This window comes from Elephantulus edwardii, unplaced genomic scaffold (genome assembly GCF_000299155.1).
Source record: "Elephantulus edwardii isolate Elephantulus edwardi_28Jun2011 unplaced genomic scaffold, EleEdw1.0 scaffold00130, whole genome shotgun sequence".
Classification (NCBI taxonomy): Eukaryota; Metazoa; Chordata; class Mammalia; order Macroscelidea; family Macroscelididae; genus Elephantulus; species Elephantulus edwardii.
The window spans coordinates 3,426,330-3,446,007 of NW_006399880.1; the positions used below are offsets into that span (position 1 = coordinate 3,426,330).

The following is a 19,678-nucleotide window of genomic DNA, read 5'->3' on the forward strand; positions in this document are numbered from 1 at the left end:
CTTGCTCTTTCAGAGCCTCGGTTTCCCTGACTGTGCAGTGGAGGTGGGGGTGGGGAGTTTGGATTCAGTGGTCCCCACAGGCCTTTGCAGCCTTGCGGCTCTGTGGGGCTGGCCAAGCGCCCAGCCCCGGCCCCTCTCCCCCTGGGCCTCCCTGGACTGCTCTGGGCTGAGTAAAGGGGGCCAGGCATTGGGGAGATGCTCCCCCCACATTCCAGAGCCCTGACTCCCCCGCTTCCCTTCCCACTGCCGCCTCCATTTCCTGTTGTGCTTGTGGAGCTATGGGAGTCCTCTGGGTTCTGGTTTGCCCCCTCCTTTCCCCCAGGCCTTTCATCGTACTTTCCTAAATATTTGTCCTGGCAGATAAGAGCCTGGTATTGGAGCTGTCACCCAGAAGATGGGCTGTCAGAGCTGGCAGGCCCCTGGACATCGTCCAGGCCAACCTCTCCCACCTCCCTGCACAATCAAGGAAACTAAGGCCTTGAAAGGGGGCGAGGGACATGGCATCTCTCGTGACGGTTAGAGGCAAACCAAAGCAGGGTCAAGGCCAAGTCTGTGGGGAGGAACAGGAGTCTGTGGTCATGAGTGCTCTCAGCCTTCAGATGGGGTGGCCTTTGACTCCAGTCCCATGGACACAAGAGGCTGGGTGGCTCTGTAGGTCCCAGCTTCCAGAATGTTCACCACGGGCACTGACCCTCGTTTCATCCTGCAGGACATCATGAAGCCTCCAGGTGCGATGTCAGCAATGACCCTAGAAGGTAGGGAGACTGGGGATGGGGTGGAGCCCAGGGGTGCACAGCTTAGCAGCACTTGGAGCTGGTGGGGTGATATTAGCTAGTCCAGGTTGTGGGCACCCAGGAGCATTGAGAAGCCTCCATGTCCTCTATTTTCAGTGAGGTACTGTGCAGGTCTTCTTCCTCACACCCTGCAGCTCAGAAACCTGCATGGGGGCCTTATTTGTCTGCAGCCATGAGCCCAAATTCTTGGCAACTGTCCCCACCCCAGCCCACGGTTGTCACACCCATCTATCCCTGGCACCTTCAGGTATCAGTAAGTGGTCTCAGCACCTTCCTGAGTGCCCTATGGCTGGGGTACCTGCTAGGCTGGGGCTCCTGAGCACTGGGCAAGCTTCTGATCTCATGCACACCCTTCCCTTACTCCTGTCAGCACATGCAGTTAGCTCCTGTGACTGGCTGACTGACCAATGGGTTGAGGATCAGCCAGAGGTCAGCCGGACAGACTCTCTGGCAGGATGTCTGACCCATAAACTCGCTGCCCACCCACCTGGGCTGTACCTTACGTTCATCACCATGGAGCCCTCCCTGCCTGCTGAGGCTGGAGCCTTAACTTTTAATCATCCACGGATTTTTAAGATCATTCAGTAGAGCTTGGCGGCCAATCATAATCACCTTCTAGCCTGCAGAAACTTCATTGTTTCCCCTACCACAGTCTGTGTCCCAGGCTGAGTTACCTGAAGGATGCCCTGCCTCCCCAAACAGGCCACTTCTGGTCTTTGGGGATAATCTGGGCAGCTGCAAGGGAAAGGCTCCGAAAGTGACCTGGGAAGTAATTCAGGAACTGGAGGCCTGGGGATTGCTTCCCGAGGATTTCCTGACTCTGTCTCATGCTCACGGCGTGTATATAGAATGGCTGAAGGATTCCGAGGCTGGAGGAAGGAAGAGACTGAGATCAGGAGGCTGGCAGAGTCCCTGGGGGCTGCCATGGGGCAAGCAGGCCTTAGGCTATCAATAGAGGGTTCTGGTCTGTCTGGATAAGACAAGTTTCCTCTATAAAACTGGGGTCAGTACATGTGTGACCTCTCTCCATGGTCAGCTCTGTATACTGACCTCTGATGCCACTTCTCCCAAAGGCCAGCTGCTGTTGCTGCCCCTGATGTTGCTGTTGCTGGGACCACAGGCTTCCCAGGGCCTGGACATTGTGCCTCCAGGGCCAGAGCTTGTCCTCAATGTCTCCAGCACCTTCAATCTCACCTGCTCGGGCTCAGCCCCAGTGGTGTGGGAACGGCTTTCCCAGGAGCCACTGCAGGACATGTTCAAGACTCCAGATGGCACCTTCTTCAGCATTCTAACACTGACCAATGTTACTGGCCTGGACACAGGAGAATACTTTTGTACCTACAATGGCTCCCACGGGCTGGAGTCCAGTGAACGAAGACGGCTTTACATCTTCGTGCCAGGTAAGGGCCCTTGACCTGTGTCCACACCCTCATGCCCTTTCTTAACGGTAGGCACAATCAGAGGAAGACCACAGAGTGCTTTAGTGACAGTGGGAAACACGGTGCTCTTGGCAACAGAGCTGAATTGTGGCACCCAGCCTGGTTTGGCTCTGTCTGCTTCCACATGATTCCTGGTTCTGAATTCTCAGTTGGCTACAGTCTTCTTAGTCCCTACGTCTGTTCTTTCTTCATGTACCAGTTATCCTCAACTTATGGCTTTCTGAATATCAAATGTTAGCACCGAAGGGGCCTCTGACAGCCTCCTTATTCCGTAACAGTAAGACCGATGGTCAGAGAGCAGAAGGTTCTTACTCAAGGTCACACAGGGATTGTCTGGCTTCTCTGACCCTCAATCTTGGTCCCACCACTCCTGGCAGATCCCACCGTGAGCTTCCTCCCTACCAGCTCTGAAGACCTATTCATCTTTCTCACGGATGGATCTGAGACAACAATTCCATGCCGGGTAACGGACCCACAGCTGGTGGTAACATTGCATGAGAAAAAAGAGGACATTCCACTGCCTGTCCCCTATAATCACCAGCGTGGCTTCTCTGGTATCTTTGAGGACAAAACCTACATCTGCAAAACCACCATTGGGGACAAGGAAGTGGATTCTGACCCCTTCTATATCTATGACCTCCAAGGTAAGCCCCTTTCTGGCCCAGTACCCAGAAGAGGCAAGAATAACCCTTCATAAAGGTCTAACTCTTTATGGTTTATCAGGTGTATGACTCTGTTTTTCCCATTGGATCCTCCCGTAGCCTTAGAAAGGAAGTTGTGTTCTCCTCATTTTAGAGATAAGGATATTGAGGCTTGGAAAAAGGATGGAATTTCCCCCAAGTTTGTACAATATCTTGATGATAAAATTGAGCTTCCTACATGGTGAGCAAAAGTACAGGTTTTGGCACCAGCTTGGTTTGAATGACAACTTGAAACCTTGGCATCTGAGTGTCTTTACCCAGGTCCTGTAATCTGAGTTCTCCCTCTGTAAATGAGGGTGAGAATGGCTTCCTGTCTCAAGGGGATAAATAAAAGATGGAAAGTACCCGGCACATTGTATGTCCCCAGTGCATTTCTCTGATTTCCAAACCATTATCCTTTCTAGCATGTCTGTTGAAGAGGGGCAGGGGTTTTGTTTGTTATTCTCACTGTGATAGCCCCATTGCTTAGAATAGTACTTGACTTACAGTAACTAGGTAGTTGGTAAACACTGGTTGATTGCACGCATCTTCCGCACCAGCCATCCTTTTCCCCTTTGGACCCTCACCCAACCCCCAAGGTGAAGTGCTGGTGGCTGGTGCCGACCTCCCCAGCCCTAAGCCAGTCTCGCTCACAGTGTCATCCATCAACGTCTCCGTGAACGCAGTACAGACCGTGGTCCGCCAGGGTGAGAACATTACTGTCATGTGCATCGTGACCGGGAGCGAGGTGGTCAACTTCGGATGGACGTACCCTCGCATGGAGGTATGGCAGAGGGCCAAGGAGGGAGGGGTCTGCGCTTGCAGCCTGGCTTCTTGCAGACCCCTCCTGACGTGGAGTCTGTCTCTGCAGAGTGGGCGGCTGGTGGAGCCGGTGACGGACTTCCTCCTAGGCCTGCCCTACCACATCCTCTCCATCCTGCACATTCCCAACGCTGAGCTGAGCGACTCGGGGACCTACCTCTGTAACGTGTCGGAGAGTGTGAACGAACATCAGGATGAAAAGGCCATCAACGTCACTGTGCTCGGTGCGTGCCTCGGGCTCAGCCCCACCCTCAATCCTGTCAGTCCCAGAGCAGCCCCAAATCCAGCTCTAGTCCGGGTCTAGTCTTCCCACCTTCCCACCCAGCCACCATCCCACAGTCAGCAGCTCTCAGCCCCACATTCAGCCTCCACGTTACTCCAGCTCACCTCAGCCACGACCCTTAGCCAAAACACACCCATAGGTGAAAATGACAACTGCCGCCACCAGCCATGTGCCCCCACACCAACATGAGTCCCACGTTCACCCTCCAGACCCAATTCCAATTCCAACTTCATCTCTGATGTTGCCGTAAGTGGTTCGAGTCCTCCTGCCTGAAGCCTCTCCCTCAGACTGAGTCCCACCCATTTTCTGGCTGCCCCGCCTCCTGCAGAGGCCCCGCCCGCTGGGAGGTTTTCCTCTGACCACAGACTCTTTTTTAAAAAAAATTAATTTTAATGAAAGTTTACAGAGAGTTAGGGTTTCCATTCATTCATTGTTGCACTTTTCTCCCTGCCCACCCCCTCCCCCTAATTCACTCTTCTCCTTGAAAAGCAAAAGAAAAATTCTTTCATTGTTATGCAATCTCTCCCCCCAAGTCCACTCTACAGTGCAGCCTTCATTCTGGACTCCTGTCATGACAATAATGCCCAATCATATTTCCCTTTTAAACTGTTCTCTCCCTCATCTGTTTCAATACAGTATACATCATTCCTCCCCTCCTTCTCTGCCTTCCCTCAACCCCGATGTAGTCCCATTTTACAACTACCCCCTCTTGCAGAGAGTGGCTACCTGCGACTGCTGGGAGAGCTGGACGCCGTCCAGTTTGCCGATCTGCACCGGAGCCGTACCCTGCAGGTGATGTTCGAGTCCTACCCGCCGCCCACCGTCGTGTGGTTCAAAGACAACCACACCCTAGGTGACCGTAGCACTGGCGAGATCTCACTGTCCACGCGCAATGTCTCCGAGACCAGGTGAGTCGCCAGCTCCTGCGCTCCAGCCTCCAGGTATCCCACTACCCTGTCAACAAACCCAGCCCCACCTTCCCCGGGAGCCAGGTACAGCTAGGTGCCTGGCATTGAGCGAATTGCTGGACATGCCACACCGGCCAGGGCAGACACAGCCCGCTCCTCCCCGAGTTTCCGGTCTAGAGGGGGGGAAATATGTAGGAGTCAGATGATTGTCCAGATGTTGAATTATCCTTGTGATGGGTGGAGCCAGTGAGGGGACAGCCAAGGAGAAGGCGGCCAGATGCCTGGGGAGAGATGCCAGGCAGGCATGGCCACAGCTTGGATGGTAGCCCTGGGGCTGGAAGGAGCAGCGGATATGGGGTTCAGGGTGCCAGGATAAGGTCGTGTCAGGATTTCAGAGGATGGGATGTGGCCTGGCACAAAATGATGCTCCCACCCCATCCTCCCTGCCTTTCTTGGTTGAGGGAGCTGCCAATGGGTGGGGATTCAGGAGCCTGTGAGCTTGAGAGCTGGGCCTCCTACTGACACCCATGTGCCCGTGGTAAGCCCCTTCCCCTCCCTGGGCCTTGTTTTCCTGTCTGTACATCAGGATGGGGAGGATTGTGAGGGCACTCCCAGCTCTAACAGCCAGGTCTTCTGGCCTTTACCCACCTACTCCCCAGGTACGTGTCAGAACTGACGCTGGTGCGGGTGAAGGTGGCCGAGGCCGGCCACTATACCATGAAGGCCTTCCACGAAGATGCTGAAGCCCAGTTCTCCTTCCAGCTGCAGGTCAATGGTGAGGAGGCCTCCTTTGCTCCGCCACCCCATTCCCTTCTTGTCTATCTGCTCTGTTCAGTTTTCTGCCCACTCCTCTTCCCTCCATCACGAGGAACAAGAGAAAGAGCCCAGCCCCAAGATCTTGGGGTTCAGACCTAACCCTGAAATTTACTCACTGCTGTGGAACACCCTCGCATGCCCTCTTGCTGTGCCTCAATTTCCTCATCTCAATAAGAAGCTTGTCAGCAAAACTGGCATTTCCACGCCCTCTGACATGCATTAGCACTACCAGAATTTTCCATCTCCTGTGCCATTTATGCTGTCCTATCAAGTCATTGGATCTTTAATGAGCAACAGCAAACCACCTGTGCAAGCCTCCTGTGGGCCTTTGCACAGCTTGAACCCTAGAAGGGAAAGGCAGGCATGAAACGATGTATTTATGTGGGGGAGGTGGAGTGGGAGGGAGGCTCTGGAAGAAATAAAAAGGGCCAGGAGGATAGAGAATGTTGGGGCAGGAACGTGGTGAGGAGGGCAATTTTAAATAGGCTAGTCAGGGTTAGCCTCATGGGGAAGAAGACACTGAGCAGTGAAGACTTGTAATTAGAAGAAGGGTCCCCCAGCCAATGTGAAAAACGCACTCATTTCCATCAAGTTAGTATCAACTCACAGCTTACCTTCTGTTGTTGTTGTTGTTGTTGTTATGTGCTGTCAATCTAAAGCTGACCTTCTAGTAAGTGTAAATTACGCAGAAGGAGATTGTCCTTCTTTCTCCTACAAAGCGGCTGGTGGATTCGAACCACCTGCCTTTGGGCTGGCAGTGCAACTCCTTACTCACTAGACCATCAGAGTTTCCAGGCAATGTGAAGGCAGGAATAAATGTTGATAGAATGGCAGAACGGCCCCATGTGGTTAGAAGAGAGGGACGAAAGAGTGGTGGGAGATGAGGCCAGGTATTTAGGGGAGCTGGGGGACAGTAGAACTTTGGTCTTTATTAAGTGAAATGAAAAGCCATCGCAGGAGGAATGGCATGATAATGACATAAGGTTTTGTCATTTGACTTTCTAAAAATACATTTCTTTTAAAAGAAATAAAAGCCCATTTGATCTCAATATTGTAAATGGAAAATCAGCATCACATGCCATAAATATAAAGCAACCACTAAAATAAACTCAGGAAACAAAGTAATATTATTAAATTCTAGCTCCATGCTCTTGCCAGCCCAGGGCTCTGAGCTTGAGGGCGGCTTTCTCTTTGTTGAGAGAGAAGATTAGCAAATTTCAGAGAGGTGTTAACAACAGACTAGCACCCTACTGAGACTTTTCTCTTTGAAGTAACCAGAAGGAGAATCCATCCTTTTCCCACTGTGCTTCCTGTGCTCACCTGACGGGGCTAGGTTCTCCTGGAAGGCCTTTTCCATCTTTCCCACTGACTATTCTGACATTCCTCCTCTCACCCCTTCACCTGATCCTTCTGTTCCTTCTCTGCGCAGTGCCTGCCCGGGTGCTGGACTTGCGGGAGACCCCTCCAGCTGGCGGGGAGCGGACGGTCCGCTGTCGTGGCCGGGGCATGCCCCAGCCGCACCTCACCTGGTCTACCTGCAGCGACCTAAAGAGGTAAGTGGACTCTGGCCTTCACCCTCCTAGGGTACTCAGAGTTGTTTGGAAGAACCAGGTCTTCTAGCATGTTGATTCAAGCCAGAGCCATGTCTAGAAGCTACTCCACCACCTCTAGGAAGCTCTGCGTGGCTAACTGTCCATTTTCCTTGTCTAGACCTCTGAGCTGTCCTTAACCCAGGGCAATGCAGGAACTATGTGGTGCCCCACCCCCTCCCATCCGATCCCTGATCCACAGATCTGCTGTGGATCCCTGGTTAGTACAGATTCTAATATAGTGGACAGAGGCAGGGCTGCGTTGAGGCCTGCCTCTACATCCTATGCACTGTATGACTGAGCAATTTATTTAGCATCTCTGTATTTCAGTCTCCACCGTTTGCAAACGAGGGGAATGCATTTTGCAAAAGGGTTTTCAGGCCTGGTGTGGGAGCGCCCCCTGCTGGTAAATTTAGGAACAAGACTAGGGTTGGCCACACCCTACCTCTCAGAGGCCATGTCTGTGGTGAAGCCTTTTGACCTCCGCTTCCCAGTCTGCAGGAGGGAAAGGGCTGGAAAGTATTGAGACGAGCATTTTTTTTTTGGCAGGTGTCCTCGTGAGCTGCCACCCACACCTGTGGGGAACAGTTCGGAGGTGGAGAGCCAGCTGGAGACGAATGTGACATACTGGGACGAGGAGCAGGTGTTTGAGGTAGTGAGCGTGCTTCGCTTGCACAGCGTGGATCAGCCGCTGTCCGTGCAGTGCACGCTGCGTAACCTGCTAGGTTATGACGCACAGGAAATCACCGTCGTGCCGCACTGTGAGTCCACCGGCCTCAGTGGTCCCTGACTACTCCTCAGCACCGGTGACCTTGGCCTCTCATTTGCAATTGACCGCACATGCCCACAGAAAGACAAGAAAGTCTGCATGACCATGGCACACAGGAGCGTGTGAAACCTGCTGACATAATCTCTAACAGAGTACACGCATACATATCAGCATACGTGTGCACACCCAGGACATGCGTGTAGAGAACTGTACATGCATGAGCGTATGTCTATAGACAAAACCCTCATTGATATCAAAATGATCCTTTTGTGGGTTTTTAAAGATTGTAAATTACAAGGGAGCAGACTGCTCATCTTTCTCCCAAGGAGGAGCCGGTGGGTTTGAACTGTCAACTTTGAGTTGACAGTGCAACTTCCTACCGGTGACCACCAGGGCGCCCTCTATGACTTACACTCTCTTAAGAAGGTGCTCTGGTAGTGCAGTCTGTAGCACATTCTGCTGGTCACTTTAAGGCCAGACATCTGGACATTTCCAGTGGTTCTAAGCCACCAACTGCTCCAGAGAAACAGATGGGCAGTTTCCTCTCATTAAGACTTACAGCCATAGAAACCTGCTGGAGGGTCTCAGACTGATGGTAATTTAAGTTTGATCCCCGTAAACATTGTGTATAGGAACTTGGTACATATACTGTACACCATGTGCATGAAGATGCTTGATCCATGAATGCAGATACAAAACTTCCCTGTGTAGATTTGTACACCAGGTACAGAAAATCTCCAGTGCCCAAATACATGGGTAAATAGGTGTAAATCTAGAGTCTTACGTCTGTAGGCCTTTCCTCAAGCATGCACCATCCCTGTCTGTGTGTGTAAATTCACCAAGTGTATGTTTACAAACCATGTGCCTGAACATGCTCAGCCTCTGAAATGTGTGTGAACCTCCAGAGTGTATGTACTGATGTACATACATACAAGTGCAAAATCCCCATACACATGTGCACGCAATGCACATATTTTCTAAAAAGCAAAAAGCACCTCACTGCCTTTAATCAGAACCAACTCATGGCTGACACTCCAGGAGGGTTTCCAGTGCTGTATGGGAGGAGATTGCCCATCTGTCTATCGCAAAGCCATAGGTGCATTCGAACAAGAGGTACTGACTTTGGGTTAATAGCACAATTCCCTACAGACTGTCCCTGTGTATGTGTATGCATGAGTGCAGTACATGCCTGTAAGCATATAACTGTCTCACAGCTGTCTGCAAAGTCCCATAAACGTATACACGTCTGTTGGCAGTCTCGCCTGCACCCGTTCTTCTTGTCCTATGAATAATGCTTCCCAGTGCTCTTGTGCTCATCCCTATACATGCATGTCTTTTATTTGTCCATCTAATTCTTCATTTAATACATAGTTAAAGGGTGCTAATACCTCACTAGCGGTACAACAAAGAGAAGCCTTAGTCCTGCCTTCCCCCCCAGCCCCCCGGATTGACAGTTCAGAGAGAGAAAGCCCAACAGGGAACTAAGCAATCCCAACCAGGGGGTCAGCACTTGAGAAGGAAAGTCTGTAGGGATGAGAGACCTCAGGTTCAACTGTTGGGATTCAGGAAGCTGTCCTGGGAAAAGGCAACTTGAGGCTATAACCTGAAAGAAAACTAGGATCTATCTTAGTGAGGAAGAGTGGTCCAGTCAGAGAGAACATCTTGTGCAAAGGCTAGGCACAAGGTGAGCTCATAAAGATGAAAGGAATTCAGTCTAGTTGGATCAGAGAGTGTGTTTGTGTTTAACGGCAGGGAGAGAAGAGCTAAAGGGGAAATAAGTGAGGGGTGGAGCTAGAAGGACAGGCAGAAAGCAGAGTCATCAAGGCCTCAAAGATCTGCGTAAGGCATCACAGACACTTGTTTGCACACTCAGGCAGGCCCACAGGCTTGCACGCACCTGCCTGCATGTGTGCAAACACAGAACGCATGTTGGACGCTGTGTCCGCTATCTCTGCACCCAGCCCTGCCCCTCTCCTCTGCCTTCTGGTGGGGTATTGTTGTTGCTAAGTGCCATTGCATCAACTACAGTGGGATTTTGAAATACTTTCATGTTATCCATAAAGAGCCCTGGGAGTGCAGTGGTTAAAATGCTCAGCTACTAACTGAAAAGTTGGTGGTTTGAACCCCCTGGCAGCTGCACAGGAGAAAGCTGTTTCAAATCTGCTTCCATAAAGAGTTTGGCCTTGGAAACCTGTGGGAGAGTTCCACTCTGTCCTGTGGGGCCAGGGTGCGTCACAGCCAGCTCTGCAGACACGAGTTTGTTTTGAGCGAGTTTGATTTTATCTCCCTTATACTCTCACATGTACACACACACACACACACACACACACACACACACACCCTTGAGTAGAGGAACCTCTAACAACCAGTATGGAGCAGTCCAAACTCTAGACTAACTCTGACCAAAAGCAGACATAAAGCTTTCATGTGCTATTCAGGGGGAAGCCATGTACCAGGCCACCTGTCACAAGGCTGTCCAGATGAAGGGCCCCTCCTTTAGCCAGAAATGGCCCAGAGAGTCAGATAATGTGAGCTTGCTTCTTAAAACAGGGAGAGAAATAGAGGAATGAAGTAAGCCTGTGGCTTCAAGGATGAGGGTAAGAGGAGACCCCAAGGAGGAGGTGTAGGGCTCTCTTGGGCTCAGAGCAGGAAAAACAAGGGGACAGAGAAAGGGAGAGTGAGTTATCTGGGGACACATGGGTGGTCCATGGGCAGAGCAGAGAAGATAGATGCTGGTCTAGCCTGCATGAGTGTGGAGGGCTAGCCAGGCAGCACAGGGAGCAGGAAGGACTAGGAAGTTGGGCAGTGGAGATGCTGACGCCTTGGGGGTAAAGGAGACACAAGGCTGTCACATCGTGTGTTAATTCCACTTGTTTACAATGTTCCCTGAAAGATTGCCATTTAAGTCACTATCACCATTGCCCTGACCTTCTCCCCCTCCCCCCCTGCCACAGGGACTCAGAGTCAAACAAGGGAGACATCCAGTTCCCTTTGACAGTCTGGGCTCCTCAGCTCACTGTTCCTTCGGTGGCCAGCCTCCCGCCCCTTGGCCAACTGATTGAGGCAGGGAACGTAGAGCTCTGCCCTAGCTGTGATGCTCCTATGTGGGCATGGTCCAGAGAAGGGGAGAGCCACAGGCCAGCTCTCAGAGGCTCATGGCCTCATGGATGCTATCGAAGATAACTCTTGGGCAGACAGACCTGACTGACCCCAGTGAGGGCAATAGGGATATGGAGGCTGATCGGAGACACGAGGTGGGGGCTGGTGATGAAGGGTATTTGCAGGTCCTCTTCCCAGCAGGCTAGATAGAGGCATTTGTGGTGCTGGGGGGCAGCTGCCAAGACCCTTGCTGATAGTCTTTTTCTTATCCCTTCCTCTAGCACTGCCCTTCAAGGTGGTGGTGATCTCGGCCATCCTGGCCCTGGTGGTCCTCACCATCATCTCCTTTATCATCCTCATCATGCTCTGGCAGAAGGCAAGTCCCTCCATCTGTGTGTGCAGATTGCCATGCTCTCTGGCTGGGCCTCCAGCCCTCTGCGGATGCTGCATGATCTGGCCATTTCTGGGGCCCACAGAAAGCCCAGGGTGGACTGCCGCAGAGGAAAGCCGGGTGCTCCAGCAGCCTCACCTTAGACACAGGATGCCTTGAACCCCTGATTCCACTGAAATGCATACTGGTCCTATTAAACTTCCATTCCAGTGTTTGATACAGAGACCTCACCAATCTGTGATTCTCAAGTGGTGACTGAAGCGTCTCGGGATCTCAGCATGCTGATACTCTAGTTCTAAGATTCCAACTTCCTATGATTTCAACGATCTTGGGTTACTTCTTTCTGAGATTTCCTGCTGTGATTCAGACCTGACACTAGCAAGGGTCCACCCCCAGCAGAGTGTCCCTGCCTCATGCCACTGTCCTGAGCTCCCACCTGTGGCTCTGGAAGCAGCTGGTGAGAGGTTCTGATGAGCCAGACTCTCACCGTCAGCTGCTCTTCAGCATCCAAGTTGAAGGCCCTTTAGCCACCTCCTGGCTAGAGCCTTCTGGTACCTGTTCCCTCTGAGTATATGGAGATCTTGGTTCAGTGGTTAACTTCCTGTATGTTAACATGCCTCTGTCCCCCTCTGGGCCTCAGGGGCATGTGCTCCATCTGTCTGTCCCATAAAAGGTTGGCCCGAGTGGACCTTGAGGCCCAGTCTTCCCTATAATGATCCATCTGTAATTTTGGTCCCACAGAAGCCACGCTACGAGATCCGCTGGAAGGTGATCGAGTCGGTGAGCTCCGATGGACATGAGTACATCTACGTGGACCCCATGCAGCTGCCCTATGACTCCACGTGGGAATTGCCCCGGGACCAGCTAGTGCTAGGTCGGCCCAGGAAGGCCCCATAAGGCGGTTTGGGAACTTGAGGTGGAAGAGTAGGCACTCAGGTCTGGTCACAGTCTTGTCATGAGTTGCTTTGTGAACTAAGGGTGACAGCTTGCCTTCTCTGGGCCTTAATCTCCAGAGGACAGGAAAGTCCTCCAGGGACCAGTCAGCATTAAGTGCTCTACTGATCCTTTTCCTCTCCGAGATGGAGCCATTGCCTTCAAATGGGGCAGGAGAGGGAGCATTCACTGAGAACAGGCCAAGGTCTTGGCTGGCTGAGAAGGTGGAGGGGATGCAGGGCAACTGCTCATCTAGGGAGAGAGGCTGGCTTCCAGGGACAGACAGCAAACAGTCTTAGATAAGACACCAGGAAGGAACAGAAAGCATTGTAATTCCAGGAGCCTCCTTGAGGGATGGAGCCTTGGGTATAGGGTAGTTGGAGGACTTATCTGAGTTGGTCATAGAGGCTGGTTCCTCAGCCCAGGTGGAAAGGGTAGAGGATGCAACTTCCAGGTGGGCCGAGAGCTGAGAGGCTGTCTCTATCCCAGGACGCACCCTTGGCTCTGGGGCTTTTGGGCAGGTGGTGGAGGCCACAGCACATGGTCTGAGCCATTCTCAGGCCACGATGAAGGTGGCTGTCAAGATGCTGAAATGTAAGTGCTGGGACCTTCCCCTTCCCCTCAAATGTGCCCCACCCTGTCAGACACTCCCAGAATAGCCTAATTTCAAATACTCTTGCACCATAAATGGATCTTGTCTCTGTAGCCCCTTCCTTCACCTTCTCCTCTGCCTCCCTTCTACCCTCACCTCCCTCACTGTCCCCCACATAGATCCTCACCACCCTGGCAATGCTGGCTGGGTCATTACAGCACCAGATGGGATAGAAGAGCCAGGATAGGCTCCAGTGGGGTCTCCACGGGACCTCAGCCATCTCTCTGTTCCCTCAGCCACAGCCCGCAGCAGTGAGAAGCAGGCCCTCATGTCAGAGCTGAAGATCATGAGTCACCTTGGGCCCCACCTGAATGTGGTCAACCTGCTAGGGGCCTGCACCAAAGGAGGTACCAAACCACCTCCCCCAGAGGACTCAAAAAAAATATCCAATGGTGTGCAGACAAGTGGACCTTCCTTCTGGAGGCCCACAGTCATCCTGTCCTGTCCAGCGTCCTCTGGTCGTAGACCCAGATGGGCATGGCATTTAGAAGCTCAGTGAACCTACAATACCTTAAAGCCCATGGGCCTGACATTTTATTTGCACAAAAGCCTGCTAACTGTTTTACCTCCACAATACATTTTCAAGCCTGTAATTGAGAACAGAGCCCACAGCAGAGAGATGAATTGTCTACCCAGTGTCAGCACATTGGCATCACCGGTATGCTAACTTAGAAACAGGTTTCCTTCCCGTCGTGGGATCCCAGCTGGCTGTGTTTATTAGAAGAGTAGAAGAGTAATCTGACTTCAAGTCCGGCTGCAAAACATGTTATTGTCATTTGCAGCTGCTTATTGTGTGATTTGGGATTTTCCTCAGTATTGTGCAACCAAATAAAAATACAGAAGTATGTCTCATGCATAGGACAATTTGTGTCTGTAGTGACCACTCATTTCAAAATTTTTGTTTTCCATCTACAGACAGTTTCAAGATCCCATTGGTTGGCTTTTAGAAACTGTATTGTGTTTTATTTTAAACAGCATGCTAATGAAATCATTGCTTCTATCTACTTTCTATATTGAGCTCCTAGAAAAGTTTTATTGTGGAAAAAAAATTCATTTTAGCAACAGTGTGGACTTGCCAAGTGCCAGGCACTGAACTGAGCTGAACTAAGGTATCTCATTAATCCTCAGGACAGTCCTAATAGATAGCTATTCTGCCCATTTAACAGATGAGGAAAAGTAAGGCTCAAGGGGACAAAGCACTTTGCTCATGTTTGCAGAGGAGCTTCAGTCTGCCTGGTGCCAAAGCAGGCTGCTTCTCCCCCATTCAGACTGTGATGAACCTCGAGGCCCCGTTAGGTAGCTGGAGGCCTCCCCAGCGACCATAGCTGAGCCTGTCCTTCCACAGGGCCCATCTACATCATCACTGAGTACTGCCGCTACGGCGACCTGGTGGATTACCTGCACCGGAACAAGCACACCTTCCTTCAGCACTGCTCGGAGAAGCACCACCTGCCCAGCGCTGAGCTCTACAGCAATGCCCTGCCCGTGGGGATCCCCCTGCCCAGGTACCAGTGGGGAGGTGGGGCACCTTCATCTTTTAGGGACCCTTAGGAACATTGGCTCACTTCTCATTGTCCAGGAGAGGAAAGCGAGCCTACGGACGAGCAGTGTTGTTCCTGGGGCCAAGGCTGTCGTGCTAGTCAGTCTAGAGAGTAATGTGTGGTCCAGGCTAGCGAATGACGACCGTAAGTGTGAGGGTGCACTGAAGTCTGCAGAGCACCCCACCTCATCCCGAGCCCTTGCAGCACAGCCTCTGTGAACGCTCCCACTCCCCTGGGTGTGGACGTCTTCCTCCTCCAAGCCACTCCTGTCCCTGGACACATGGGAATCAAAGGCAGCGGTAGGAAGAGGGCCAGGGCCCCACTGCCGCTCCTTCCCACATCCCTCACCAGTCTCTCAGAACCCCTGCCCCTTGGCTCCTTGGGGTGATTCAGTTCCTCTTCTTTTCCTAAAGGAATACTTCTTATTTCTCTGCCTGGTTACAAAAGCACTGTGTATTGTGCAGATAAACACTTCAGGGAAGCATCTAGAAAACCATAAAGCTCCCTCCGTCCTCCCTGACCTGGTTTCTTTCCTTTCCGTCTCTTTTTCCTACATGTGCCTGTAGCAGTGTAGCTCTTTCAGGAGTTGGTGCTGCAGGACAGAGATGACAAGACAGCTAGTTGCTGTCCACTCTGGGTCGTGGCCAGGCCTTTGCAGGACATCACGGCTGGGTGGTGCAGAGGCCACAGAAGGCTCCAGTGCTCACACCCATCCCATGCCCCTTGTCTGGGCTGCAGTGGTGTCTGGGGAGCTTGTGGGTGTGAGCTCCCTGGCTCTTATGTAATCTTGGAAGCCCAGTGCCCTGCTCGGGGCCTGATGGGGTTAGAAGGGTTCAGCCATGATCACAACATTGTGACAGATTGATTGGGAGGAAGTGCATGCGAGACAGAGCTGCACAGGCCCAGGCGGGGTGAGCAGAGGGGCAGGAGGGACAGGAAGGCCGAGCCTCACCATCTCGCCTCACAATGCTCCTCTCACCCCCAGCCACGTATCCCTGACGGGGGAGAGTGATGGCGGCTACATGGACATGAGCAAGGACGAGTCGGTTGACTACGTGCCCATGCTGGACATGAAAGGGGACATTAAGTATGCAGACATCGAGTCCTCCAACTACATGGCGCCTTACGACAACTACGTCCCCTCCGGTCAGTGGATAGCATCCTCACCTCACACCCAGGAGGCATTCTTCCATTCTTTTCAAAGCTTTTAATATATCTGGCCTTGCCATAAGGGTTATTGTACAAGGGTTACTGTGCCCATTTTGTAGATGCAGAAACTGAGGCTAGCCATCTGCCCAAAGCTGCTGTGTAGAGAACTCCAGTATGGAGATGCAGAGACCTGCGCATAGCCTGCAGGGAATGGGGGAGCTGAGGTGGGAAAGAATCTGGAGTCCTTGAGGAGCAGGCAGAGCAAAGGTGGCCCCTGAGTTAATGCCAATGAGGCCTCTGATAAAGTAGAAAGGATTAGATTAGGTATTAGAAGCCGTTCTCTGGTCCCAGGAGGCTCAGTTGTTCAATAGCTGCCATTCTATCTCAGTGAGCAGAGGGCTGGGGCCCCAGGTCTATGAAAGGAGAGTGACCCTTTGCTGTCCTCTAGCTCCTGAGAGGACCTGCCGGGCGACTTTGATCAATGAGTCTCCAGTGCTTAGCTACATGGACCTTGTGGGCTTCAGCTACCAGGTGGCCAATGGCATGGAGTTCCTGGCCTCCAAGAACGTATGTGTGGTCAGGAGAGGGTGAGGGTGAGGGAAATGGGTCACTCAGAGTCCTCCAGTTCCGTGGTCCCGTATGACAGTTGTACCTCCTCCACTGGGTGGGGACATGAGATGTTCTCCCACTTCTGTTGCTCCACACACCTGGACTCGGATGTTCCCCCCGCCCCCAAACCCTTGGACCTTTTGCTATGATTGCCCCCCCGGCCTTAGCCCCTTTCCTCCTCATAGTGTGTCCACCGAGACTTGGCGGCAAGGAACGTGCTGATCTGTGAGGGCAAGCTGGTCAAGATCTGTGACTTTGGTCTGGCTCGTGACATTATGCGGGACTCGAACTACATCTCCAAAGGCAGTGTGAGTGCTTTCCCGGGCCCTTGTGGGGTGTCACTGGGGACATCTGAACCTAGTAACAGAATCCCACTGATTAGTGAGGCTCCAAGAACAGGGGGGCAGGACCTCATGTCCTGACCTGCCCATCTGTGATGGGCTATGCCCGCAGACTTCGTATGCAGGGGTCGGATGAGAGGTGCATGGAGGGGAGAGAGCAGTGGTGCTTGAAGCTTGTTGAGGGGTCGGCAGGCTCCGGTTTGTTGTTCAGAGCAAGACGTGGATGGGAAGCAGGAGCCGCCAAATGTGTTCCTATTGTGATCCGGTGGTGGTGGGCAGTCCCTGTGTACCGAGCTGGGCCCAGGAAGAAGTCCAGATGATATGAGAAGACATGAGAAGGTTGCATCCAGTAGCCGGGATTAATCTGGTTATACTGTGACCATCCTGATCTCCTGCTCTGCCCCTACTTTCCAGATGGGGACAGTAAGGCCCCTAGACATCCAAGGCAGCCAGGAGGAGAGTCTCTGGCATTTTGGGTGCCCCCCTAAAGGTCTCTGTTGGGACTAGAAGGGGATACTTCTTCCAGGAGGAACCTCAAACTTGGAGGCTTTTTCCCAGGGCCAGGGGCTACGCGTCCCAGCTCAAGAGAGAAGAAACTCAGCTTCCTGTTCCTGTTCCAGCACTGCGCTGGGCGTGGGAGCTGTGTACAGGAGAGATAGAGGTCACAGAGGGACCAGCAGTAGGAGGGACCCGAGGGTGGAAGCCTCGGCCTCTCGAATAGGTGCAGGGAGAGAGGGCGAGCCTCCTTGCACTCACCTCCCACCCTGATCTCCTGCAGACTTTCCTGCCTCTCAAGTGGATGGCGCCTGAGAGCATCTTCAACAGCCTCTACACCACCCTGAGCGACGTGTGGTCCTTCGGCATCCTTCTGTGGGAGATCTTCACCCTGGGTGCGCTGCCTTCCTCTCTGCAAGCATGACCACCTCTGGCTTCCTGTGCTGCTCAGACTGGGGCTGTGCAGTAGGGGTCCTGGGACTGAGGCGGGCCCTCTGGTTCAAGTCCCAACTCCGCTACTCCCTCACCACTCTGCCCTTACGGAGTCTCTTGCCCCATACGAGCATTAAGGACATCATACAGTGGTATCAGAATGCCAAGGAGCCCTGGTGGCGTGATGGTTAAGCATGTGACTGCTGATGGTGAGGTTGGTGGTTCAGACTCACCCAGTCGCTTCTAGGGAGAAAAGGACTACTGATTCGCTCCTGTAAAGATCCCAGCCTGGAAAGCCCCTCGGGCAGTTCGGTTCTATCACAGGGGTCACTCTGAGTTGCAATCTGTTCAAAGACACCTAGCAACGGCGATCAGAATACCCACCTAGCTCAGTTGTTCTCTTGTTTTCTGATTACAAGAACAGTTGCAATCTCTGTTCAGAATCCTCAGGAGAGTCCATTATATTCATTTCCATGTTGCTGTTGTTATACGCCGGGAACCCACTCACAGCTGAGCAGAGGCTGTATCTTCCTGCCTCAGAGCAGCTGGTGGGTTCCCGCTGCCTGCCGTTGGTTTGTGTGTGCAGCTCCTCACCACCAGAGCTCCAGAGCTCCGCTTGTTTCCATGGGCTGCCGTAAACCAGTACCATAAACTCTGTGGCTGAAAGCAGTAGCGTTTTCTTTTTCTCTCATAGTGCTGGAGGCTAGCCACTGTCATGCTCTCTCCAATGACTCAGGAGAATCCGTGCTTGCCACTCTCAGCTTCTGTTTGACTTGCAGTTGCATGACCACCATCTCTGCCTCTGAGCTCTTTTGGCTGTATTTTCTCTGTGTCTTTATGTCTAAATTTCCCTCTTTTTCATAAGGACACCAGGGCTCCTCTGGTAGCCTAGTGGTCAGAAGCTGCACTGCAATCCCAAAGGCATGTGGTTTGAATCCACCAGTTGGTCCTCAGGAGAGAAGGATGGGCATTCTCGTCCTGTGTTATTTACTGCCTCAGAAAACCCACTGGAAGGTCAGCTATGGGTCGGTTCTGACTCCTTGGCAAACAATCAATCACAAAGTATGACCTCATCTTCAATCAGTTATATGTGCAAATACCCTCTTTCCAAATAAAGTCACATTCACAGGTTCCAGGTGGATATGAAATTTGAGGGCACACTATTACACCCAGCACAGCAACATTGCCTTGTGTGCAGGCACGCTGCACCCTGACCCCACACCAGGGATGATATAGCTCTCTGTCCTGTGGGAGAAGGTCCCCTGACACTTTTCCACCCGCCCTGTCTCTGCTCCTTCACAGGTGGCACCCCTTACCCAGAGCTGCCCATGAACGAGCAGTTCTACAACGCCATCAAGCGAGGTTACCGCATGGCCCAGCCGGCCCACGCCTCGGACGAGATGTGAGTGGAGTCTCATGGAGGGATTTTTTGAGATGCAAGTAATAGATAAGCAGCTCTATCTGGCTTAAAGCAAGGGTAAATGTATTGACTAGAGATTTAGAAAAGACTAGTTATAACTGGATCTAGATGTCCGAGTGATGGCATCAGGAATCTCATTTTCTATCCTCCCCCCCCCTTCCCCCAGCTCTCTGCCTTTTTCTGCACTGGCTTAGTTCAGAATAGTTCTGCCCCAGTGACTGCACCAGCCGCAGCCAGACATCTGCCAAAGTCCCAGCATCATTTGCTGAGCTGAACTCGTATGCCCCGGGAAAGGCAATACACAATAAGGGGTTGATTGGTGTTGTTGTTGTTGTTGTTATGTGCCGTTGAGTTGCCTGCAACTCATAAAGACCCTATGTACAACAGCCCGAAACCCTGCTCTATCCTGTGCCAGTCTCACTGCCTCTGACACACCCATCCCGATTACCCCAGTCACTGAATCAATCCACCTCATAGAGGGTCTTCCCCTCCTGTGCTGTCCCTCCACCCTCCCAA

The 19,678-nt window shown here is 52.2% G+C and overlaps 1 protein-coding gene across 1 annotated transcript in view; it reads left to right on the forward strand.

Annotated features, from left to right (window-relative positions):
* The first annotated feature begins 715 nt into the window (after positions 1-715).
* PDGFRB (platelet-derived growth factor receptor, beta polypeptide) overlaps positions 716-19,678 on the forward strand; it is a 23,201-nt gene continuing 4,238 nt past the window's right edge. The window contains exons 1-19 of the mRNA XM_006893749.1: positions 716-755; positions 1,868-2,194; positions 2,611-2,877; positions 3,570-3,697; positions 3,785-3,959; positions 4,734-4,926; positions 5,586-5,701; positions 7,172-7,295; positions 7,881-8,092; positions 11,481-11,575; positions 12,332-12,464; positions 13,013-13,117; positions 13,412-13,522; positions 14,521-14,680; positions 15,702-15,862; positions 16,314-16,432; positions 16,660-16,782; positions 17,594-17,705; positions 19,045-19,144. Of these exons, the coding sequence (XP_006893811.1) occupies positions 716-755; positions 1,868-2,194; positions 2,611-2,877; positions 3,570-3,697; positions 3,785-3,959; positions 4,734-4,926; positions 5,586-5,701; positions 7,172-7,295; positions 7,881-8,092; positions 11,481-11,575; positions 12,332-12,464; positions 13,013-13,117; positions 13,412-13,522; positions 14,521-14,680; positions 15,702-15,862; positions 16,314-16,432; positions 16,660-16,782; positions 17,594-17,705; positions 19,045-19,144 (2,801 nt within the window). The remainder of the gene's footprint in view (positions 756-1,867; positions 2,195-2,610; positions 2,878-3,569; positions 3,698-3,784; positions 3,960-4,733; positions 4,927-5,585; positions 5,702-7,171; positions 7,296-7,880; positions 8,093-11,480; positions 11,576-12,331; positions 12,465-13,012; positions 13,118-13,411; positions 13,523-14,520; positions 14,681-15,701; positions 15,863-16,313; positions 16,433-16,659; positions 16,783-17,593; positions 17,706-19,044; positions 19,145-19,678) is intronic.